This window comes from Hakea prostrata, chromosome 4 (genome assembly GCF_041222555.1).
Source record: "Hakea prostrata isolate BN-2017 chromosome 4, UWA_Hpros_2, whole genome shotgun sequence".
NCBI classification, from domain to species: domain Eukaryota; kingdom Viridiplantae; phylum Streptophyta; class Magnoliopsida; order Proteales; family Proteaceae; genus Hakea; species Hakea prostrata.
In genome coordinates, this window is record NC_142603.1 from 55,399,471 (window position 1) to 55,424,731 (window position 25,261).

The following is a 25,261-nucleotide window of genomic DNA, read 5'->3' on the forward strand; positions in this document are numbered from 1 at the left end:
TCTTTAGTCTTCTTTTATTCTTCTTCTTTCGAAATATCCTTTCACTTCCTATAGGTATTGCAATTCTAACATGGTATTTCAGCAGGTTTAATAAGCCTAGGGATTTTTTTTTTCTTCTCTTCTCTTGACTATTCAGTTTTTCTTTCCTCCTGTGTCTACCTCTATCCATGTAATTAAGATCCTTCTTTACCAATGTAGGACATGATCTTTGTCTATCTAATATTGCTATTGAAGGCCCATAGGACGAAAGCTGTTTCTGCAATTATATGTTCAGTTTGTGATTTGGAGACATAAGATCCATTGAAATTCTTCTTGCCATTATTTGTTCAGTTTTTTATCTACTAGAGATACAAGATCCAAGGAAAATATTCCACTTTTCTGAGAACTGATTGCGTCTCTAGGGTGTCTTTCACTTTGTCCAATGGAGTATGAATCTTCTGCACAACCTGCGTTGACAGTTACTCATATTTTAGGGAAGCTCTTTTCCTGCAAATTGCTACTGTGAGACATTTTTTACTTATTACTACTGGTCCCATCTTGCTATTGTTGCGATGTCTTGCATATACTTGTGACTAGTGTTGCTGGTTCCTCCCCCCCCCCGGCTGCCCCCGCCCCGCCCTGCCCTGCCCTTCGTATCGCTTGCTAGTTATCATAATCAACTGCAATCCTGTATCTTCTAATAAATAGAAAACTGTCATTGATTGGATCATATAATGCTGCCACTATTTCATTTACTCTATAAATTCTGGAAAGAACTTTTTGTTTTCCCTCTTACTACTGTGGAAGGATTCTGTGATGATATATTGTGTATCAGCTGTTTGTTAAAATTAAGGAAAGAACCTGCTACCATTCCCTTTTTTTCTCGACTCTACGGCTTGCAATGTACTATGGATTACATACTTATAAGATGCTTTTGGATTGTAATTGTTACTACTTCCCAGTTGTTATTTATGCTGTTCTTGTGGTTAATATCCTTTTCACCATTATCAACCACAACCTCTTTTCTTCCCGGTAAATAGGAATTCGGCATGAGTTTATTTCATTACCGCAGCCACGTTTTTCCCTCGCTTCTCTGTCTACTAGAATCAACTGCAATTTTGTTATTCTTCTCTTGGAGGAAATATTAATAATCATTAGTTTTGTAGTAATTTTCTGTTAATGGCTACTTTTTGGATCTTTGGGACATACTACTAGACTACTGGTTAACGGCTCTTTCTTTGATATTGGTTGGTGCTTCCGTTACTGCTAAGTGGTTTATCGCTTTTACTATTACACTTTTGAATTGATGCTAGTGGTTCAGAATTTTCTCTTTGTAATTGTAGTATTGTACTTGGATCATATGGTATTTATTGACCTAGAAAAGCTTATGATAGAGTCCCTAGAGTGTTAATTTGGCAAGTATTAGAGAAAATAAGTGTTGTAAGTAAATATTGTTAAGGATTTGTATGATGGTTCGGTCACTAGTGTGAGAACAGTGGGGACAAAGTAATGATTTCTCAATAACAGTTGGGCTACATCAAGGATCAACGTTAAGCCCATATCTATTTGCATTGGTAATGGATGAATTAACCAAAGATATTTAAGATGAGGTCTCCTGGTGTATGCTTTTTGCTGATGATATTGTATTGATTGATGAGACCCAAGTGGGGATTAATACCATTTTAGAATCCTGGAGAGTAGCTTTGGAATCCAAAGGCTTTAAACTACGTAGATCGGAGACAGGATATCTAGTTTGTAACTTTAGTCATGATCGGGCAGACGATGAGGTGGTGATACTTGACGATAAGGAGATTCCTCAGAGTGATTGTTTTAGGTACCTAGGTTCAATCATAGTAAAAGAGGTGATTTAGAGGATGAGGTTTCCTAAAGAATTAAAATAGGGTGGAAGAAGTGGAGACGACCATCCGGGGTGTTGTGTGATCGGCGTGTTCTCTTAAAGCTTAAAGAAAAATTTTATGGGACCGTTGTCCGACCAGCTATGATGTACGGTGTAGAGTGTTGGGTTGTTAAAAAGAATCATATAGATAAAGTCAGTGTAGCGGAAATGAGGATGCTAAGATGGACGAGTGGCAAAACTAGGATGGATAAGAAAATAAATGATAAGAGGAAAATTTGGTTCCCCCCCCCCCAACTTTTGAAGGGCAAAATTGTAATTTCAATTATACACATAACAAGCAAGGTTAAGGTCATCTGACAATACCTCTTAATTGAAACTTTACAAAATGTGAGTGTTGGACAACCTAAATGTAAGGTGTGGTTTTTTGAGGGGGTGCCACAAGTTTGACACATCTTTCAAGGGGGTTACATGTAAAAGAATACCCATATCAAGATTATGAATATAAATATGTATTTCAGAATGACCTTTTAACTATAAATTTAACAGTGTGAGTTTTGGTGGACCTAAATTTAGGATATAAATTTTTGGAGGAGCTGTCTCATGAAATTAGAGGTGAAGAAAGTGCAAAACCAAAGGTGAAGGTGAAGAAAAAGTGAAGAAGAGAAGTGAAAAGGAGGTCGGAGAGTTACATTGATAGCTCTACCTCTCACGTGCTGTTTTATTAGTTGCTGAAAACAATCCAGATTAACGATATTTCCTAATTCTGGATGCACTTTTATAACAATAAGGAAAGTGAATAAAGTCTGATCAGAATAAAATCAGATCTTATCCAATCTAGGGTGGACTCCACATAATGTGGTTGCCATTTATAAAATGGTAAGTCATGCATATCTTAACACACACCCTCAAGCTGGAGTATACATGTCAAATGCTCCGGCTTGGAACAACAAGAACATATATCAAAGGACCTCTCCTAATCTTGAGCGCAAGTAGTAGTAGTAGAGCACTGAGAGAACTCCCAGAGATATTCAACAACTGAATATTCTTCATGTTGAACGGACCGCCCAACAATGAGGACAATAGGCAGCAGTGAACATGAACCCCATCCTCATTAACTACCAATTGTCTCAAAAATGTTGCATCACAGGAAGTATTAGGTAGGAATTTCCACAAAAGAAGATAAACATGCAACTCCAATGTCCCCAGAAGAAGAGAAAAAGTGTAGCTCCAATGTTCGCACATAAGCTTTTCACAGGAAGGCAAGGATAGGTAGTAGGTAGTAATTGTACTGAACCAAAGGCAAAAGCAGAGCCTCAAACATGGAGAAACTATGTGCTGCTGCGCCAGTTCAGATTTCTTATTGGGTTACAGGACACAAATTTTCATTTTGCTGAGTATACAAAATTATTGCTCTTGTATTTTTGGTAGTTTGGCGCGAAGGATAGTTGAAATTATGGCCTCTTCTTTGAAAGTGTTGGTCATTGCCAAACAAGCAATCCTTTTGGATATTATTCAGATATTGTTTCTTCTGAATAGTTGTTTGTACAGTTGCTCTTGTGCTAAGATTTAGCTTCATTTTTTTATGAATATCTACTCAATTCAGTTACCTAGTATAACATTCTTCTACTGCTCATTTTATTACACAATTTGTTTGGGGTTAGTTTTCAAGGTTCTGATGTATACTTGTGTTCTAATGATTCCCTATAAATCAATCATGTAAGGGACATCTGTATATTCGACTGATTTACATATAATTTATGTCTTTGTTTTATATTATTCGGGGACAATTTACAGTTATTAAGGCAACGTTATTACTATGCAACATGGAAAGCTGATGGGACACGCTACGTGATGCTTTTAACATACGATGGATGTTACTTGATTGATAGAAATTTCTGTTTCCGAAGGGTGCAAATGCGGTTTCCAACAAGAAGCACAAACGAGGTGGTAAATTGCTGCCCTGAGAAATTGAAATTTATGTTATGTAATGGAGAGTTGTGCTTAATCTAATTTATAACATTTTTCTTTTTAGGGTCTAGCCGAGAAGACTCACGACTTAACATTGCTTCATGGTGAGATGATAATCGACACTCTTCCAAATACCAGAACCAGGAGAGAATATACTTGATCTATGATATGATGGCAATTAACGGGGGTGTCTATTGTAGAGGTTAGATATATCTATATAAACTTACTCTGACAATAATTCTCAAAATTGACAAAGGCTTTTTCACTGGAATGGATTTAAAACACTAAATGGCTTTTTCAGTTTTGGTATTATATAATTTAAGTGTTCTTTGACTTGCAAAGATTTCTCTCTTTCCTTTTTGGTGATTATTTTCTATTGCTGCTTTTTGCTCTTCAACTACAAAGTAATGATCCTCAAATATCATGCAGCGGCCCTTCCATGAAAGGTGGAAGATGCTTGAAAAAGAAGTGATTGAACCTCGAAATGTTGAACGACAGCATATACATCATAGTAGATATCATTACTACAGATATGACCTGGAACCGTTCAGAGTATGTTGTAGAACTAAAATTATACTACCTACTGATGTGGTTTTCATCCCAACCTTGTCGTTATTAATGGGTATTGTTGACTGCCTATGGAATCAGGTGAGGAGAAAGGACTTTTGGTTGCTATCTACAGTTAACAAGGTTTTAAAGGAATTTATCCCAAGGCTATCACATGATGCAGATGGTCTTATCTTTCAGGTATTAATCGTATATTTCGGCATCAAGCAATACCTTGGTGTAAAATACATATACATACATGCACACACATATGTGGTCCATAGATGTGGACTAAGACTGCATGATATATTCTTGTACACAGCAATTATAGCTCCCAGCTCATTTTGTTACATGAAAACTGATTTCTGGACCCTGCTTTTTCATTATTTATTGACTAATAGTTTAATTCAACACTAAAGATAACTAGACAATTTATTAAATTTATCTCTTTGTTTGGTTTTATTGCTATTTATTGATTGACCTTCTCTGCCAGGGATGGGGTTTTGCTTCAGCGCTGCGCATTAAATGCGCAGCGCTGAGCTGCGAACGGACCAGATGCAGCCACGAAGTCTAATTGCATAATAACCGTTGATTTCTGCCATGTGAGGTTTTAGTTGTTTTAAGTGAAGTAACCGGTAGACTGAACCGGTTTTAAAGAACCGAACCAGTTTTAAAGGACCGAACCGAGGCAACTGAAAATTTCAAAACGAAGAAAAACCCCGCTTCTTCTTCATTCTCTGAACTGCGTTTGAACGAGAGAAAGAGAGAGAGCTCCGAAAAGGTTCCAACGACGAGGATTCCGACGACAACCGCGAGTTCTTGCTTCAGAAGACGACGAGGATTCTTGCTTCAGACGATGACGAAGGTTCTTGTTTCCAGCTGAAGCCTGAAATAGTGCGAAGAACTGCGAAGGAGGAAAGAGAGAGGTTAGGGACAAATAACAGAGAACTGCCTGCAACGATAAGGACGAAAACAGAGGTCTTTATCTCATCAAAGTTTGAGGGTTTTGATCTCCCACTGAGTTGTTTTAACGATTTGTTTCCATATTTTTTCTTTTTTTTAGTGAAAAAAGAAGAAGAAAGTTTAGGGCTTCCCGCATTTTGCTTCCTTGTCATAGAAACAGCTGCTGCTCTGATCTTAAATCCTTCAGACACGTCTCTATTCTGGTCTTAGTTTTCGGATAAAACCGTGCTGATCTATTGCTTTGAAACTGCAGGTATTCTTGGGTTCCTTAATTTCCTTGTGATGCGTTGTTTCGTTTGGTTGGTACAGAACCCAGGTCTGTTTTGATTATTGATTCCTCTCCATGGTCTACATTTTAATAATAATAATAATGTCAAATCCGGTGTCTTCATATTCTACCGATAGATTATTTTTATCCTTTCAACTTGGAAACATACCATGGTAGCTGTAACGATGTTTTCGTATGCATTTGTTAGGGCTTGTTGCACAGTTATGTGGCTTCATGCTGGGATGAATCAAGTATTTGAATTTATTTCTTATACCATGAATCAATCAATTGCCACAAGAGTGTCCCTTTTCTTTTGTTTTGCTTTGATTTATTTGTGTACACACAAATGGCTATTTTTTTTTTCCCGAAATAATTAGTCTCTGATCTGGAATGGCAGTATTATTGATAAATTTGGAATTGGTTGATTCACAATCAATATTATTAAATACTTTTTTCCTCTAAAATGGCTGATAATCCGAGAAATAATGAATTCACTCATATCAGTCCTGCTGGGACAATGTATATCTCTTCTGTTCTGATGCTTTGCTGTCTTAAGGATTATCTTTCCCCCACCCTATAGTGCTGGATTTGTTTTGATGGTTCTAAAATCCCTCGTCCTTTCAAATTGATTTGTGAAGGGTTCTTTTTCTTTTTTCTTTTCTTATGGGGGGTGTTGTGTTCCAGTAGGCCTTCATCCTTCTTCGGGCTTTCTTGAGCTGTGTGGGTTGAATTCCTGCAGATAGGAGTTTGGTCATTTCCTTCAATGATGGTAATGCTGGGCCTGTACGCTTTTTGGATGTTGTGGATAAACAGGAGAAGAAAATTTTGAAAATTGATTTTTTTTTTTTTCGGGAGCTTGATATGTCAGTTTCAGCTACTAACTGAGTTTTGCGGATTATGTGTGTGGAGTGAGGGGTGGGGTTGGTTTGATACCTCAGTGGCTTAGACCATGAGTTATCCATTCAATGGTTGTATTGATTTGTTGATATTATATTATGTTTTGGAGTTTGAAACACAGTTACAGGACTTCTTTACTGTAGTAAGCTCGAAAATTGAGAGTCTACTTGATCTTCAATTTTAGAGACCTTAGGTTGCTCAAATTTCAGTTGTTGTCTATTGGGCTAATGCATTTTGATTTCTGCTGGTCTTGAAAGGTTGGTTTCCTTTACTTACTGACTCAAACTTGTATTCAAAAGCTAGCCATTAAGGAGAGGGTGCTCGAGTCCTTAGACCATTACTTTTACCGAACCCCAACATTAATTAGTTTGGTAATCTCTCTTTTGCAGGACTTATAAACTTCTGAATATTTTAGAGTTTAATTTAATAGTGAGAGGAAGAGGATGTCTGTGATTGTAAGGAATGAGGAGGGAAAGCTACTATTACTAAGTAAAGGTGCTGACAGGTTTGTAAATAAAACTTCATCTCAAGGGAAAGCTTATATGCTTGTATATCAAAAGCTTTCTCATATCAAAATTGTTCCATGGATGATTGCAGTGTTATATTTGAAAGGCTAGCAGATAATGGAAGGGAGTTTCAAGAGCAAACTCAGGAGCATATGAATATGAGTATGCTGATGCAGGATTCAGAACATTGGTGCTTGCTTTTTGCGAGCTCAGTGAAGAAGAATAAAGAGTTCAAAGAGGAGTTCACAAAGGCCAGGAATTGGGTCACTGCAGATAGGGATGCAAGGATTGATCATGTGGCAGAGAAGATCGAGAAGGATTTAATTCTTCTTGGTGCTACTGCTGTTGAGGACAAATTGCAACATGGGTTGAGTTGGTTAATGATCCCCCAAAAAAAAAAAACTACTATTAATTTATGGGAAAACGAATTCTTATCTGTGAAAAGCCACACAAGAAGAATTTTGTTTAGAGATTTGATCGAGATTTTATCACTTGTCTCTCCTGTAAAGGCTCCTGAGTGCATTGACAAGCTTGCTCAGGCTGGAATTAAAATATGGGTCTTGACTGGAGATAAGATGGAGACTGCAACTAATGTTGGGTAAAGTTCCTAGATTTGAATATTGATTTGTTATTTCAAATTCACTTATGGTCAATTTAGTTAGTTGCACTCAACCCTAAAACTGACCTCCCTTTAATATGATGTGCAGTTCACTCTATTGTACCAAGAAGGTGTGCAGAATGTCCTCGTCAGCTGGCTTCGAATGTTGGGTTGGATTTTGAATGCATTTTCAAGTGCTGTAATCATCTTATTCTTCTACAAAAAAGATTTGGAACTCTAGGCCTTCCGTGTGGGAGGTGAGGTCGTTGGATTAGAGATCATGGGGGCAACCATGTTCACTTGTATAATCTGGGTTGTGAATTGCCAGATGGTTATTTCTGTAAGTTACCTTAACAGTAACCAAGGTGTTCACATCGGGGGTTCAATCCTTGTGTGGTATCTTTTCCTTTTGGTTTATGGAAACATTTCACCTGGTACATCCACCACTGCTTATAAAGTCTTCATTGAAGCCTGTGCTACTGCTCCCACCTTTTGGCTTCTCACACTTTTTGTAGTCATCTCTAGTCTCTTTCCTAACTTCACATTCTGTGCTGTTCAGAGACAATTCTTTCCCCTATGATGAGATTCTTCAATGGATCAGAAAAGAAGGGCAATATGAAGATCCTGAGTACTCCCATATGGTGCGACAGAGTTCAGTCTGAACTACAGTTGGTTTCACAGCAAGAGTAGAAGCTAAAGCAAGACTCCTAAGAGACGAGCTTCATCACAAGATCTAATTACTTATACCATTACTTTGAACCTGTAAATATAGATTCTTTGTAGTTGTTACAAGTAGCTCAGGAATTATAAATTTGGAGGATTTGTTGTTGTCTCATTCCATTCATGTGTAATTTTCCCCTAAATAAATTTCAACTATCCCTTCATCCCTTTTGTAATATATTTGTACGTAACACGTGAGATTAGATCATTTTCCTACAAGTAAATTAAAAATTCATATCGTATTTGATAAAGAGATTATTTGCCAATTAAAGCAGGGTCTTTATGTACATGTGATTTATGCACCTAGTTTATGTGATTTATGCACTGCACCTAGTTTATGTGATTTATGCACTTAGTAAATAGTTTAGCTGTACTTGAAATACATTTTCAATTTACATGAATTGGAAGCAACTTAGTAAAGCCTTCGATGGAGGTACCCTGGCGCACATGAATTCGATGCCATTTTTTTAACCAACACATACTAGAGGAACAAAAATAATTTTCAAATTAAAATAGCATGGTGCCATTTCACAGTCCAGCAAAAAGACATGGTGCTCATGATGCCATTTCCGAGGACTGTGAAACCGCATGGTGCCGTTTCACTGACCTACTATTTTTCGAACCAACAATTTGCTAAGAAGATATGTGATTCATCAATGGCAAAGGAGGGGAAAATTTTTGAAGGAAAAATGAAAAGAACAAATTTAATTTGCCTTCACCGTTTAAATGATGTGCTTACGTAAACCCTTTAGAATTTGAAACGGCATGGTGCACATGAATCCGGTGGCATTTTTTAAACCAATGAATAAAAGAGAAGTGAAATTTTTTTTTTTTCAAATCGAAACGGCGTGGTGCCATTTCACGGTCCTACAAAATGACACCTTGCCGTTTTAAATTTTAAAGGATAGGTATAGTTCATTTAGTGAAACGGTATTGTTACATTTCACAGTTGCACAGAACGACACCATGCCATTTCATCATTGGCATGGTGAAACGGCTCCATGCCGTTTCAAATTTTAATGGGCAAAGACAAACGGCACCATGCCGTTTCACAGTTGCACAGAACGGCATGGTGCCGTTTTAAATTATAAAGGGTTTTTTGAAACGGCATGGTGCCGTTTTGTAGGTGTTGGAAATGGCATCATGCCCTTTTAAAATTTAAAGCGTTCCATACTTAATTTTTTAAAAGGGCATGGTGCCGTTTCACACCCCTGCGAAACGGCACCATGCCGTTTCGTCACTATGATGAAAAGGCATGGTACCGTTTTGTAGGTGTTGGAAACGGCACCATGCCTTTTTAAAATTTAAAGGGTTCCATGCCTAATTTTTAAAAGGGCATGGTGCCATTTCACACCCCTGCGAAACGGCACCACGCCGTTTCGTCACTGTGATGAAAAGGCATGGTGCCGTTTTGCAGGTGTTGGAAACGGCACCATGCCCTTTTAAAATTTAAAGGGTTCCATGCCTAATTTTTAAAAGGGCATGGTGCTGTTTCAAACCCCTTCGAAACGGCACCACGCCCTTTCGTCACTGTGATGAAAAGGCATGGTGCCGTTTTGCAGGTGTTGGAAACGGCACCATGCCCTTTTAAAATTTAAAGGGTTCCATGCCTAATTTTTAAAAGGGCATGGTGCCGTTTCAAACCCCTTCGAAACGGCACCACGCCGTTTCGTCACTGTGATGAAAAGGCATGGTGCCGTTTGCGAGTGTGTTGGAAACGGCACCATGCCCTTTTAAAATTTAAAGGGTTCCATGCCTAATTTTTAAAAGGGCATGGTGCCGTTTCACACCCCTGCGAAACGGCATCACGCCGTTTCGTCACTGTGATGAAAAGGCATGGTGCCGTTTTGTAGGTGTTTGAAACGGCACCATGCCCTTTTAAAATTTAAAGGGTTACATGCCTAATTTTTAAAAGGGCATGGTGCCGTTTCACACCCCTGCGAAACGGCACCATGCCCTTTTAAAATAAAGATTTGTCTCCTCGACCACATTACCCTTAGATGCCAAAATATCCCGAGGGTTTTGCTGTTCAGGAAAGCATCGAAGGCTCTGAAGCTAAGGTTCTCTTTTCTGTTGTTGGAATAACGTGTTCTGCTTGTGCTGGCTCCATGAAGAAAGCTATCAAACGACTTGCGGTTTAAAATTTGAAACGGTGTGGTGCCGTTTCACGGTCCTGCAAACAGCATGGTGCCGTTCTGTGCAACTGTGAAATGTAACCATGTCGTTTCACTAAATGAACTGTACCTACCTTTAAAATTTAAAACGGCATGGTACCGTCTTGCAGGACAGTGAAACGGCACCATGCTGTTTCAATTTGGGAAAAAAATTTCGCTCCTCTATTATGTGTTGGTTTAAAAATATGCCATCAGATTCGTGTGCACCATACCGTTTCAAATTCTAAAGGGTTTACGTAAGCGCATCATTTAAATGGTGAAGGCAAATTAAATTTGTTCTTTTCATTTTTTCTTCAAAAATTTCCCCCTCCTTTGCCATGGATGAATCACATATCTTCTTAGCAAATTGTTGGTTTGAAAAATAGTATCGTTTCCTGCATTGCAAGCATCATTTGCTATGGATTTAAATCAAAACCTAATCTTGATAATATAGATATGATATACCAGTCTTACTAGATGGAAATCTAATCTTGATAATCTAGATATGGATAATCTCTTAGTTTCTCTAAATGCTCAGTGGTTCAAATCCTTACATATACATGCCTCTGCTTCTAACCATAATCAGAGAAGTGAGGTGTGGGACAGCGAGGGGGCTGAGAGAGTTATGATAATACTACTGTACAAAAAATTGATGAAACCAACTTAGCAGGGTAATTATCATTGATGCAAGGAGTTACGAGAACTGTTCCAAATACAGGTAGGCCTACTATCCAGGCACACAGAAAAATCTCTGAATTGCAATTCCACCATTTGTCAAGCGACTCAATTATGTGTGCTTAGTGCATAACGGTTAATAAGGACTAATACATAACAAAGGGAAGAATAATTGTAGAACAAGTTCATCTAATGATTAGTGAAACCCAGTAGATCATCCGAGCAATCATCTCATACTTGACTCTTTGCTGCCATCTCTATTGTTTTTCATATACCTTGCACATAAAATCAATAGCTTCAGAAAATTCACTGAAAAATAAAATCAAGGTAAGCATTCTCTGTTCAGATAGTGCCAGATTCTATAAACCATATTGAAAGTGACAGATGTCAGACGACCAACACTGAGACCAACATTTAGCAATTACAACCTTTACAAGGAATTAACTAGGGATGTTTTAGACCACATTCAAAGAGGATGAAAGCTAATTATGAGACTCATGGTGGTATTCTCTTCTCTTCTTAAGTGACCCAAAAAAATTTAATGTTAAGTGTAAGTATGGAAAAGTAAAAAAATAGTGATGGCAGATCTTAGAAACCTTCACAAGTGCTCGACAACAACCCACCGCATGCATCATGAGCACTTACTAATTCACAAACATATCTTTATTTCAAAAGAAGAAAATAAAGGTCAATTAATAAGGAAGGAACAGAAAAGAAACTTTCTTACCAAAAAAAAAATTTTATAAATAAAAGTAGAAGAGAAAGCCAAATTGACTTGGTCTGGGTTTTGGAGGATTTAGATTCATCTAGAGCAGATAGCTTAATCTGGTAGTCTAAAGGTTCTGGTGTATCCCACTGAACTGAAGTGGACGAAACAAGTTGATGAGTCCAATGACAATAGGGGTATTTCAAATCCAGAATCTGATTCCATATGGTAAAAGTTGCGGAACCTAGGGTGCTGGAAAGCAACACAGAATTAGAGTGATTCTTGGCTGTGGTTGATAGGTCTTCACGCATCAGACCAATTTTCCTTGACAAAAAATGATTAAATTGCATGTTTTCATTTATAACACGCATTGGTCCTATTATAGTGTATTCAATAGAGACTGATATAAGGTCATGCATAGAATATAACCTCTCTCCTCCCCACCCAAGCCTTTTCTTTTGGGGGAGGGCAAGGAAGTTCATAAGAACAGGTGAAACTCAGAGAACTACATTAATACAAAACTACCCAGTTACACCATCTTCTTGGGCTGCAAGGTCAGCAGGAGTTGTAGTACTACATCCATAGCCAGTGGATAAAGCTCCAACTTGAAGAATCCACATATATAACTCTATAATTTAGGGTTTGCCTGTGCCATGTCAACTATGGTAAATACCAACAGGAAGAGGCAAACATCCCTCCCCAATACCCATTAAGTAAACAAATAATGCAATTCCTCACAAAATAATTTAGATGACAAATATAGATATATAGGAAAATGGCTACCTCACCCTAAATCTCATGCAACCTTACTAGGTCAAAATCAGCATTAGTTGGAATTTGTACTTGAAGGCGAAAGCTCGAGGGTCACAGGGCAATGATCACTACCAAAGAATCCTACAAAAAGAAGGCAATTGTTATATGATTAATACTAATATTTTAGCCCATAATGGAAAATGATAACCCAAGATCTTTGTTCTTCATTGTGCTTCACTCACTATTTTAAATCAACATTTGCCTGTATGCTTGTACTTAACACAAAATGGTATATCATCAAAACATTCAAAGATGGATGCCAAGTTGAAAGGATAAAAATAATCTATCGGTAGAATATGAAGACACCGGATTTGACATTATTATTATTATCATTAAAATGTAGACCATGGAGAGGAATCAATAATCAAAACAGACCTGGGTTTTGTACCAACCAAACGAAACAAAGCATCACAAGGAAATTAAGGAACCCAAGAATACCTGCAGTTTCAAAGCAATAGATCAGCACGGTTTTATCCGAAAAACTAAGACCAGAATAGAGACGGGTCTGAAGGATTTAAGATCAGAGCAGCAGCTGTTTCTAGGACAAGGAAGCAAAATGCGGGAAGCCCTAAACTTTCTTCTTCTTCTTTTTTCACTAAAAAAAAAAGAAAAAATATGGAACCAAATCGTTAAAACAACTCAGTGGGAGATCAAAACCCTCAAACTTTGATGAGATAAAGACCTCTGTTTTCGTCCTTACCGTTGCAGGCAGTTCTCTGTTATTTGTCCCTAACCTCTCTCTTTCTCTCCTTCGCAGTTCTTCGCACTATTTCAGGTTTCAGCTGGAAACAAGAACCTTCGTCATCATCTGAAGCAAGAATCCTCGTCGTCTTCTGAAGCAAGAACTCGCGGTTGTCGTCGGAATCCTCGTCGTCGGAACCTTTTCGGAGCTCTCTCTCTTTCTCTCGTTCAAACGTAGTTCAGAGAGCACTAAGAGTCTCCAAGTATGTAATCTACTTGAAATTTCAACACCGGAGGAAGAATTGGCCATGAATTTCAGATAAACCAGAGCAGAAAAAACGAAATTGCACATAAAAATTTACCTGAGATTTGGTGAAGTTGAGAAGGTCGGAAGAGGAAGCACATCCAGAAAGGCAAGAAACGGTTTCTCTTGTTCGTCGTCTGAAGCCCTTCGCCTTGCCTTCCCCTTCAAAACCCACCTCTCTTTCTCTCTCTCTGTTCGTTCGTTCACAGAAGTCGAAGTCGAATGAAAAAGACGAAAGCTCTAGTTCGTTTTCCAGAAAGCAACAAGTTGTTGTTCGTCGCTGAAGCCTTCGTCTCCCCTCTCTCTCTTTAGGTTTTCGTTCGTTCACAAATCAAAATCGAATGAAGAAGACGAACGAAAAGGGTTTTCCTCTCATCTGCGAATTTGAAATCTCAATTTGAGAGAGAGGGTTCGGTCCGGTCGAGTTAGGCTGGGTTGGGTTTGCTTTGCTTACTTAAATGGGTTACAAGAGCACATGTGATCTTCAACGGTTGAGATTTTATTTGGTGAGATTTACTTAAACCCTAATCCCTAAGCCACCTCATACCCTAAGCCACCTCATACCACCTCATACCCTACGCCACCTCACACCCTAAGCCACCTCATACCACCTCATACCCTAAGCCACCTCATACCACCTCATACCCTAAGCCATCTCATACCCTAAGCCACCTCATACCCTACGCCACCTCACACCCTAAGCCACCTCATACCCTAAGCCACCTCACACCCTAAGCCACCTCATACCCTAAGCCACCTCATACCCTAAACCCCAATACCGCCGGCACCCCTACAACACCGCCGGCATCCCCAAACCGCCGGCAGCCCCAACGACGACGAAGACGGAACCCCTTCAACACCGCCGGCACCACTACAACACCGCCGGAACTCCTACAAAACCACCTTCAAGACCGCAGGAACCCCTACAAAACCACCTTCAAGACCGCCGGAACCCAACACCACCTTGAAAATTAAACCACCAAAATTCGAACCCCTGTAGTCAAGGTAGGTTTCCAGAAAGAAGCTCTCTCACAGATTAAAAAGCGTCTTATATGAAAAAAACCCCAAAAATTTTGAATCCATAATATATCCGTTTTGATCTCAAACGCATCGAAACCTTTTGGGACTTCTCTTGCAGGTAAAAGCATGTAAAAAACCTTGACAACAGAAAAGATAGACAAGTAGGAGAAGAAAGAAGAAGAAACAAAGAGCTGCTCTTAACTGACATTGCCTCAGAGACAAATAGTGATTCTGAGAGCTATCAAAGGGCATGAGCGGTGGTACAGCGAATGAAATCCAGTTACGTTCCAGACCTTGCCAGTGCGGCCATGGTAGATCTTGTGAGGCAAACCCTTATGAATGACTCCATCAACCTTCATATCAACGTAATCACCATTCCTAAAGGTCCTCCGGTAAGTAGTCAAAGAGATGTAACCCTTCTTCCTTGAAGGGACGAGCAAACAAATCTCTAGTTCGAGATCTCATACCATGACCTGCCGGCATGTTGTCCTCTTCTCTTCACTCCGCACCAGTTCACAGACGAACGAGACGAAGTGATTAGCACGCAGCACCAAAGACCGTTCTTCCGCTCTCTCTCTCTCCTCCGACCGCCGCCTCGGCATGCCGACGGCCATTATTTCGCCACCTCTTCGACATTTGAATGAGCGGTGGAGATTTAAACAACGAGGCCTTGCGTGTAAATATTGATATTTTTTTTCACACGGATTAACTTTTATTAATTTACAATATCAACTCCTTCATTCACCCGATACCCAAAACCCTTTCCCTTTTTATTTTTTCTTCTCACACCGACGCTGCTGGTAGCACGATTCCGAGAAACCAGGGCCCTCCGGTGCCCGCCGTTGAAGCCATATTTGCAAGAAGCCAAGAACTTCATTCGGTTTTTTTGAGTTTGAGGTATCCCGTCTGTCAAATCTCGTTTCGGTTTTTCACAATCTTTATTTATCCTTTATGAAGTTCCACCCAACGATTCTCCCACCTATTCAAAGGTCAGCAGCCCTCGGCGATTCTTCGTCTTCAAGAATGGTTGGATTTGGTGAGTTTCGATTGCATATCTACATCGTCTTCATTTTTCTTATGCTCCTTATTCCCATTCTTTCAAGAAATTCATGTGAATCAGGTAGGGCTGTTCGATTCATCAATGGAGGCTGTGGTATTGCTATTTGTCTTTCCATTTTTACTCAACAGTCAAATTTTAAAACAATTTTTTTCTTCTTCGTAACTTACTTAAATTTGGTTTGGATGGGATATATGCATTCAGCTATTTTGACCGGATCTCCAGATTGTTCCATTCTCGCCACGGATGTAGAAACTGGTTCCACCATTGCACGCTCGAAAGATGCGCATGGGTATGCTTTTTCTATATCCCACCAAATCCCAATCAATTTCGTCTTTCTTCAGGCCTTTCCATTTTGTCTTTTGTCTTCTCAGTTGCTTGAAAATTGACTCGATGTGTTTGCTCATGAACAGTCTTTGCTGTGAACCGCTTGGTCAACTCCGATGGAGACTACTATTGCCTCAGGAGATGATGATGATTGTATTAAGGTGCCTTGCAGTTAATTATATCACAAATTTTCATTTCTTGTGGATATAGTATTAAGGTACCTTTTTATTTCGTATTCGTATTTTCCTTCTACTGTGGGTTTTTATTTTATTTCGAGGGAACATAAAGATAAGCTAGTTAAATAGTTAACCGAGTTTCAAGGTTGGCAAAATTGAGCAAGTGGTATGGTCAAGATCATGCTGTTCATTGGGAATTGAAGGGGGGGGGGGTTAGATTAGTATGCATTTTCCTACCTTTGCTTAGACAGTTATTGGTTTATTCATGGTCATATGAGATGCAAATGTTAGCAAAAGTAAATGCATGCTACAGAGTAAGACATTCAGTGCTTGACTCAGCTGAGCTCAGTGGAGTTTTATGAATATATCTTGGTTTACTTTAGAAATGTGGTGAATACATACGTAGATTCTGCTTGGAATCGTGCAACACCAATGGAGAACGTGCTCGGGACAACTGTCAAAGACACGGTTGTCTCAGGAACCCAGCAGCAGAAGCTGCAGTGAATTTGAGGACTAAAATCATGTGAGAGTCTCTTCTGTTTGTATGAGAAGATAGCATGAATTCTTCTGTTTCATTTTTTAAGTAACGTTGTGATTGATTCTTACAACAATTAGTTTACTAGTAGAGTTGCAGATTGGGAAGCTAATAAGCCTAAGAGGTCTGCATGTCCATCTTACTACATAAACAAACATGTGAAGAGGAATTCAACATTAGTATATAAGGCAATGCCCACTATGCTGGGATCATCCATTGTTCCAAAACTACTTACCTGCACACTTCAAAGAATTTATGGACCAAGGCAAGGAGGCCCTCTGGAGATTAGGTTTGGATACACAGTGATAAGTGACAGTTTGATTCATAATTCTGGGATTGATTAGCTTATAACCCACACAAACTAAACTAAAATCTATCCGGATGCAGAGACGTTTCTGAGACTTCTGGTAATGATGAATTATCTGAGAGAAATGAGCTTCAATTCATGCTTGGACTGACTACTCTCTCTTCTCCCCACCCACCCACTCTCATCCCCCTCTTTGATAAGAGCTTAGTGGTTCATACTTCCATATGGAGTCATGTAACTAAAATTTATGCTACCCAGTTGTCCTTAATCATGATTAAATTTCCTCTCTGTACAAAATAAGAAACATCAAAATGTTCTCATTCCAATAAGTTGGAAATGTTTCTGCAAATAGCCTTTTTATGGTGCATATTTTCTATGACAAATAAGCACAATTTAAGATAAAATAAAATGTGTGGGGGGGGGGGGGGGGAATAGTAGAAGATGTTCCTTTTGTGATCCTTCTTCCTTGTATAAATTCGTTTTCTTCTCAGAAAGAAATTGGTGATTTTTATTCCTTGTATAGATTCTTTCAGCTCCTCCAAAAATATTTCCTTATTAGACTCCTTGGTTTTTCTTGGTTTTCTGGAGTAAATGTACGATGACTATGGATGGAAGTATTGTTTCTGTGTATCTGATTCGAGGTGATGTCAATGAACAACAGTCAGGACAATCTTCCAACCACATTGTCGGCCTCTACATTCAATATTGTGATCATATGAGAGTTTCTTTGGCTTTTTTGAGAAGATAGTTTGAATGAACTTCTTGGTTCACTTTTGTATGCAATTCTGCGACTGCTTGTTACTACAGTTAGTGCATTAGCAATACAGTCAAGCCAGGAGCATAGTCAAGTTTCACTTTTTATGAACAAATATGAATGGTTCATCTACAAATTGGAATCCGCAACCACCACAAATTCCTGTTAGAGACAACACCACCCAAGCGGATATTGTCCAAAATCTCCTGGCACCATAACATGTTGGCCTCACACAGACCCAAAAATTCATTTTTCAAAGCAGAAAAAATTAAGTGTATTTCGAACTTGATCTTAGAACTCATTTTCCTGCAGAGGTACAAATTAGCCAAAAATAAAATAAAGATGAACATATCAAGAGCAGTTTATTGTTCAAAACCAACTTTCATACCTACATTGGAAACAAAGGAAGTGGGTCTTAATGACATTCAAGATCTTAACCTTGCAACTTATTAAAAGCCGAATGTAATAAGAAAACACAAAATAATATACATCAAAAGTCATATAATCCATCATATCTGTATCGTCTCCCACCCATCTGGTTTTTTTCCTCTCCATTCCCCAACCATCCTGAATTAAAACATTTGATCAACACCATATGCTTAAGTAAACATAAGACAAGTATACCCAAAAAAAAAGAAAAAAAAAAGTAAACAAAAAACATTAAAATAAATAAAAAACCACATGCAGTGCTACTTGAGATAGAGCAGAGCAGACACTTCTCTTTTTCAAGTTTTGTATACTATTCACTGTGGATCATGAATTAAGAGGCCAACAAATACCTGTGAGAAACTCAATGGCATTCAAAAACTGACCTGGGGTGTGGGTGTGGGTGCGGGTGCCCGAGTGGGGGGAGAAAGAGGGAGAGAGAGAGAGAGGGATCAATTTTGGACATTGGATTGTTCAGATCAAGAATATGAGAACTAGGAAAGGTCATTTTGTCGGAGTAAATTGATTCAGATCAATGTTTGGATACACCCATGTAACCTTTTGAAGAACTTTATGACAACTCTATATGTCAAAAAAAAATCTCTTCAATATTACAAGAAGCTAGTGACCAGGAGAAGAAGAAAAGAAGACTAGTATTTTGCTTGGAAGCGCTGGTTGTGCCTGCAGCCGGAGCAGCTTGTTCCGGAACCGTCGCCGGAGCACTGTAGCTTTGGGCCAAAATGGCGAACCGTTCTAATGCAATCAAAATTATGAAAATACATGTTTTGGTTGAACCTCAAATGGTTTGGTTTGTTAAAGGAAACGGTTTATTTCACTTAACTTGATGTTTAATGCACATGCTTTTCAAGAAGCCACCTCATACCCTACGCCACCTCATACCCTAAGCCACCTCATACCCTACGCCACCTCATACCCTACGCCACCTCATACCCTAAGCCACCTAATACCCTACGCCACCTCATACCCTACTCCACCTCATACCCTACGCCACCTCCTACCCTAAGCCACCTCATACCCTACGCCACCTCATACCCTAAGCCACCTCATACCCTACATACCCTACCCTCACACCCTACGCCGACTTCAAAACCCAACGCCCAACACCCAACACGACCTCGCCGGCCGCCGGCTAAACCCAACACGACTTCAAGGCCGCCCCAACCCAAGACCGCCGGCAGCCGGAACCCAACACCCAACTACAACAAAGCACAACTACCGGTGGCTTCTCGTTGGGGACATCGCTCTTCTCGACATCTGCAAGTTCCACAACTACCTAATCTATTTGGTGGATCTGATGGACAGATTCCTCACTACGGAGGGAATTGTTTGCTCGGAAGCACGTTCCTTCGGTGTAGAGCAACCGTGGGTTGTGGAAGCCATGATGGAACCGTAGGGTCTTGAAGCACCGACTAGTTTTTTCGATAATCGATGGTGGTTTCAGCTTCAGAGTTAAGCACCATTGCAGCAAGTGGAAGAGATGGAACCACCATTACGCGAGTAACTCGGGCGACTGCAAGCTTTTTCTCCACCTTAGAGCATGTAATGGTAGCTTCTGCATACGATACAACCACCACCATGAGCGCCAGAACAAGGCACACAAGCTTCACGACAGAACAAGGCACATCGACGGCCATGGCAAGTGTGCAATACCCTAACCCTATAAATGCATGATGTGAAACCCTAAAACCCCCGCCCGACGGTCCATATTTCACCATATTTTTAAAATCAGATCTAACGGTTAGGACGACGGCGAGATTTTCTGATAAATTTGTAGCAGAAGCCGAATCATGACGCTTCGACAAAGAACCAATTCCTTCGCCAACCGATTTGGGAACGTTGAGATGTTCCGGGCAGGTGGTGGTCGATATGCCCGAAGTCGTAGCCATCAATCGAAGTAAACTCGAGCTGTCTTACCGACCAGAAGAATCAATTCAAGGATTGTGCAGAGAGCAAGTCCAATCAAACACAAGAATACGAGACTAAAGAAAACCAATCAAATCAAAGACTCTTCCGGAACTTTGAATCGTAGAAACCAAACTGAAGCTCACAAGCAAAGCAACCCGATGAAAATATTCTCTTCTCCTCTTACTTATCTATTCCACACTTTTTGAGCTCCACCTTCTTTTCTCAGCTCGCCGCTCGCCGTGCGCCGCGCGCCAGGTACCTAAAACGAAAATGAAAGGGTGAAGGAAGCGATACATATTAGGGTTTAGGGCGGATTTTTGCTGCTGCCGACGGTTCAGATCGCACCACGTCATCAAGATGCGATCGAACGGCTGACAATCAAATAGCGGGGGTATGTTTGTAAATATTAATTTTTTTTTTTTCATTTGAAGGGTTTAAATTTTGTTAATTTACAAAGTTAGTCCTTCGTTTAGCCGAGACCCAAAACTCTCTCCCATTCGTTTAGCAGCGATTCTTCTTCGTTTGTTAACGCAACAAAGTTCGTTGATGGTTCCTCTGGGCAAAGTTCGTTGATGGTTCCTTTGGGCGTGGATGGTTCCTCTTGGCGTTCGTCCTCCGGTCGTTGATGGTTCCTCTTGGCAGGAAATTAGGTTTGGTGATATTTGTGTTTAAAAATATAGTTCTTGATCCCCACCCTCCCCTCTCTTTGTGATATTTCGGCAATTTCAGCGAGATTCCACAGTCTCTGTTTTGGGTGGAAAAATTAATTAACGCTTTTATTTGTGACGCTCTAGTATGATGAAATATTTGCCTTTGATATCATTCGTTTATGGTTTTTTGAAATTTCAGATTTCTCATTTTGACGGAGTTCGAGAACTCGAACGGCGCTGAACGAAGTCCTCTTCTCCTCTCGCTTCCCAGAACGAACGAATGTTCTCATCAGTGAGTCTCCAACAGCAGAGTGAACGAAATCTATTTGAACGGCAGTCCGAACGAAACCTCTTTCAACAGCGGTCTTCAACACTTCAAAGCTGTGATTGGATTGGCAACAATGAAGTGTTAGGTCTTGGTCATGAGAGAGGATGGTAATTGTAAAATCAGTGAGTTACCAGTTACTGTCAGCTGCAGAACAGGACACAGAAGACGTTGACTGTCTCATCTCCATTTCTGATTCTTATTGTTTTGATGGTTAGTTATTGAGATTCATGCTTCTTGTTAACATGATTTGGGGCATTTTACCTTGTATCTTTCTTGTTAAATTGTTTTTATTTTTTATATATTGTCTATTTAATCAACTGATATCCTCCTTGGATCTGTTTTCTTCTTCGCATAAACTGATGCATCATTGTTCCATGAATCCATATTATGGAACCAGAAATCTTGATTTGATTACTGTTACGTAAGTTTGAGATTTGGTTGGTCTTCTCTAAATACATTGGTCTTTTTTTTTTGTTCTTTTAATTAGGGAGCAATTGTCAACCAACTAAAAGTCTGATCTGGAATGTTTACGGGGAGAAATCAGGACACTGCTAGTTAGTATTATAACAACCGTTGACCCGTTCAGTAGGAATGTGCAGATTGTATCTATTATTTCATTATATTAAGAATCTGAATTTTCATCTCCTGGATATGCTCTTTGTATATCTCTGTACCATCTCCTTCATTGTTGCAGATTATGGCAGATGAGTTCATTGCACATTAGAATCTGAAACTTTTTTAAGTTAAAATATAATCTGTAGTGTATGTGCAGGATGAATGAATTTCCACTCATTTTATCTTATTCCTTTCCGTTTTGTAGACATTCATTGTTTGGACGAAAACTTATAACAGGGAATGCAAATTACAAGACTATAGTACTTCAAATACAGCAGGGAATGCAAAATAGAAGATTGAAACACTACGAATAGTAGTTAGTTGCATTTTCATACATGATTTAAGGTCACAAGCTAATTTATTGCAACAGGCTCCATCCAGAATCCATGAAAGCGACTCAAAGACTGGTTAGAAAAAAAGAGGAACTGCACACTCTTTCTCTTCATTGGGTTTGGTAGATAGTGGTAGCAGAGGCTGTTAACCTCCTCCTTGATTAAGAGCCCCTGTAAACTTCCTTTTGGTTTTTGCACCTTCAAATTCTGAATTCATCTCTCTTTTGGTCCATATCTCAATTGTATTGATTAAGAGCCCCTCCTTGTTATCACAAAAAACACTAGGATCGATTTCAATAATATTATTCAACCATGTTGGAATGTGAATTGATGAAGAGTTCAAGAGTTCAAATCTCTTTTGGAGCGGGGTTCTGCACCTTTAAACGTTAAAGTAAATTTGTACATTTACATACATACCCTGCCCTTTGATTTACAGCCGTTTGATTTACTTATGCTTACATGGCCTAATCCTCACCATTGGCAGCAGCAGGCAACTGCTGCTGCAAATAAAAATCCGGGGGTGGGGGGTTCAATGGGTTGAATCAAGTTCAATAAAATCTTTCCAAAATCTTTCCAAAAGTTGTCCCCTGTGTGTCTTTGTGATATTGTAACCTGTTCACACCAGAGGTCGGGGCATTCCATAATTCTCGCGTACAACTGGCAATTTGTTCCAAGCTCCATAGTTTATACAAAAGATCTATCACCACTTTAATGATTGCACTCTTCAGTCAAAGATGGTACCAACTACCAAGGTTGCATGTCCATCCTGCAAAATTAAAATGCTTCTATCCACAACCAGAATACATATCAAATGTGGTTCAGTAGTTGGTAACTTCATTTTCTTATAATTTAGAAACATCTATGATATTTGAGCTTTCTTTCAATTTCATATGCTTGTACTGAACTAGTTGGTAACTCATTATGTTCCTCTTCTTATAATATCTTGGCAGCTAGAAGGATTGAAAATGGTTCTAAGGTCATCATTTCTCCATTACTTCTAGAGCTAATCCTTAAAACTGATGGTAATGGTGGTTCAAGTTCTGGTGAGACAAGCACAATGGGCATTTTATTGGTGCTATTTATTAATAGTGGTTAGGTAGAGAGCAGACAATGATCGAGCACCCATAAAAGCCAGGGAATTAGGTGTCACAATCATGGCCATTTGGACTGATTACTGTGAGTTCTCATCAACTAGACATGGACCAGTTACTCTTCTATGTTCATGATGTATATCTATTAAACATAAACACATTATGTGGTATATACTAAACATATGTGACATATGCCAGTGCGGTTAAGTAATTAGCATTTTAGTTTTTCTTGTTTAGAACTTAGGATATTGCTTTGTTTCACTTCATTCTTATTAAAGTCGGAATGTTTTTTATATTGCATTCCTGCAGCAGCTTTTATAGGTACTTTTTTGTCAAAGTAATCTTTTGATGCCTATGGATTATTTGTAAATCTTTTGTTTTCTTAGGTTGGTGGACCTTACTGGGATGTACCACTAGATAGAAAGGATTCCATAAGTGCAACCTACAGCCTTGCTGTCTCAAACATCCCCACACCTGATCAGGGTCTTCTTACTCTCGTTGCAAAGTTCATAGACCAAGGACTCTCAGTCACAGATATGGTTGCTGTTGTGGGTAAGTAAGCTTCTCATGTGGTGCTTAAAGAAACCCCAGAATAGAGATGGAATTTTGATTGTCTCTCTTGCAACTTGCAGGTTCATGTGGTGCAATTTGAAAATTGGAAATCCACCTACATAAATATCCAAAGCTCTGTTCTCCTGATCCACCCCCAGAATCCTTTTTGTCTTTTGATCATAAAGAAGGAGAAAATGGGAAGAAATCTGGGTTTGTTGCTGTGCTTCTCTAGTCTCGTTGTTGGTGTAGCAGTTGCAAACTGGAATATCTTGAACCAGTGGAAGATAGGGAAGGACTCAAATGACCTAAAGATAACCCTGAAGAACTATTGTGAAGCTTGGAGGATCAATGTCGAGCTCCATAACATTCGTGGCTATTGAGTTGTCCCTGAAGAATGCACAGATTACATCGGCAAGTACATGACCTCCACTCAATACAAGGTGAATTCAAAGAAAGCACTGGAAGAATGCACCATCTATCTCAGCAAAAACTTCAAGTTGACTGGTGATGGCAAAGATGCTTGGATCTTTGATATTGATGATACCCTTCTTTCCACTGTTCCTTACTTCAAGAAACATCGCCACAGGTACTGTACATAGGAGCTCTTGATCTGGGCTCCATTTCCTACCTTTTATCAGATCTTCCACGTTTTTCTTCTTTTTCCTTTGTCAGCAATTTCTTTAACTAATTATTGTTTTCAGAGGAGAGAAGTTCATTGTTACAGACTTTGAGAAATGGGCGTGGAAGACCAACGCTCCAGCTCTGAAGCACTCGATGAACCTCTTCAATGAGATCAAACGAAGAGGATTGAAGATCTTCTTAATGTCTTCAAGAGGAGAACACCTCAGGGATCCCACAACTGATAACCTCTTCAAGGTTGGTTGCACTGGGTGGTCTGGTCTCATTCTGAGGTTGGTGAAGTTCTATCCTTTCACTTAGTTGAATCAGAAGTTTATATTCTTCTATCAAGAATCAAGATCAATCATTAACTCAATGAGTTGTGTCTCTCACCGTCTGTTTATGATAGGGGTTATGAGAACAATGGCATGACAGTGCAAGAGTTCAAGGCAAAGCAGAGGAAGAAGCTGATCCATGAAGGCTACTGTATCTGGGAATGGTTGAATCACAGTGGCCCTGCCTTGTGGGGCTTCCTGGTGCCATGAGAACATTTAAGCTTCCCAATTCTCTGTATTACATTCCCTGAAAAGGGATGTCAACTCTTCATCATTCAAAATAAATATATGTTTGATTTTTGGATGCGGAACACGCTTTGGACATTTAATTTATTTCAAATTTTGATCTTATGATCTATTATTTTTATTTGTACTCTTTTGCCTTTCATTTTTTAGATTGTACAACTGTACTAATGGTTGTGTGGTAACTTTTCTGCTAAGTGTTGTGTGGCCAATACAAAGGAATTGGGTCTTCATCTATGCTTACAAGCTGAGTTGTATTGGTAGAATTGGATCTTCATTTGTGCTTACATTTTGGATTGTGGGTATATGTATAATGGAAAGTGGCACATTTATA

At 39.3% G+C, this 25,261-nt stretch overlaps 1 protein-coding gene, 1 long non-coding RNA gene and 1 pseudogene across 11 annotated transcripts; 2 read left to right on the top strand and 1 right to left on the bottom strand.

Annotated features, from left to right (window-relative positions):
• The first annotated feature begins 1,329 nt into the window (after nt 1-1,329).
• LOC149019754 (putative phospholipid-transporting ATPase 11) lies at nt 1,330-8,804 on the top strand. Of its 7 annotated transcripts, none has more exons than XM_089153727.1 (9): nt 1,330-3,781; nt 3,870-4,007; nt 4,235-4,357; nt 4,454-4,552; nt 4,845-5,329; nt 5,568-5,630; nt 6,869-6,984; nt 7,092-7,583; nt 7,693-8,804. In XM_089153727.1, the coding sequence occupies exons 7-9, from the start codon at nt 6,923-6,925 to the stop codon at nt 7,763-7,765; spliced, it is 627 nt and encodes a 208-aa protein (XP_089009853.1). In that variant the 5' UTR covers nt 1,330-3,781; nt 3,870-4,007; nt 4,235-4,357; nt 4,454-4,552; nt 4,845-5,329; nt 5,568-5,630; nt 6,869-6,922; the 3' UTR covers nt 7,766-8,804. The 7 variants fall into 7 exon arrangements, with proteins under 7 accessions (XP_089009853.1, XP_089009851.1, XP_089009852.1 ...); XM_089153725.1 differs by lacking the exon at nt 5,568-5,630 and adding an exon at nt 5,415-5,567 and having other exon boundaries at nt 1,331-3,781; nt 7,077-7,583; nt 7,693-8,801; XM_089153722.1 differs by having other exon boundaries at nt 1,332-3,784; nt 7,077-7,583; nt 7,693-8,800.
• Nucleotides 8,805-10,574: 1,770 nt separating this feature from the next.
• On the bottom strand, nt 10,575-14,077 carry LOC149019755 (uncharacterized). 4 transcript variants are annotated; one of them, XR_016173127.1, is made up of 5 exons: nt 13,694-14,077; nt 13,351-13,603; nt 13,026-13,245; nt 12,626-12,731; nt 10,575-11,406 (listed from the first exon to the last, which is right to left on the bottom strand). It is a non-coding gene; the product is annotated as an uncharacterized LOC149019755 (long non-coding RNA). The 4 variants fall into 4 exon arrangements; XR_016173128.1 differs by having other exon boundaries at nt 10,576-11,406; nt 12,621-12,731; nt 13,089-13,245; XR_016173125.1 differs by having other exon boundaries at nt 10,577-11,406; nt 12,621-12,731.
• Nucleotides 14,078-16,131: 2,054 nt separating this feature from the next.
• LOC149019756 (acid phosphatase 1-like) lies at nt 16,132-25,261 on the top strand (annotated as a pseudogene).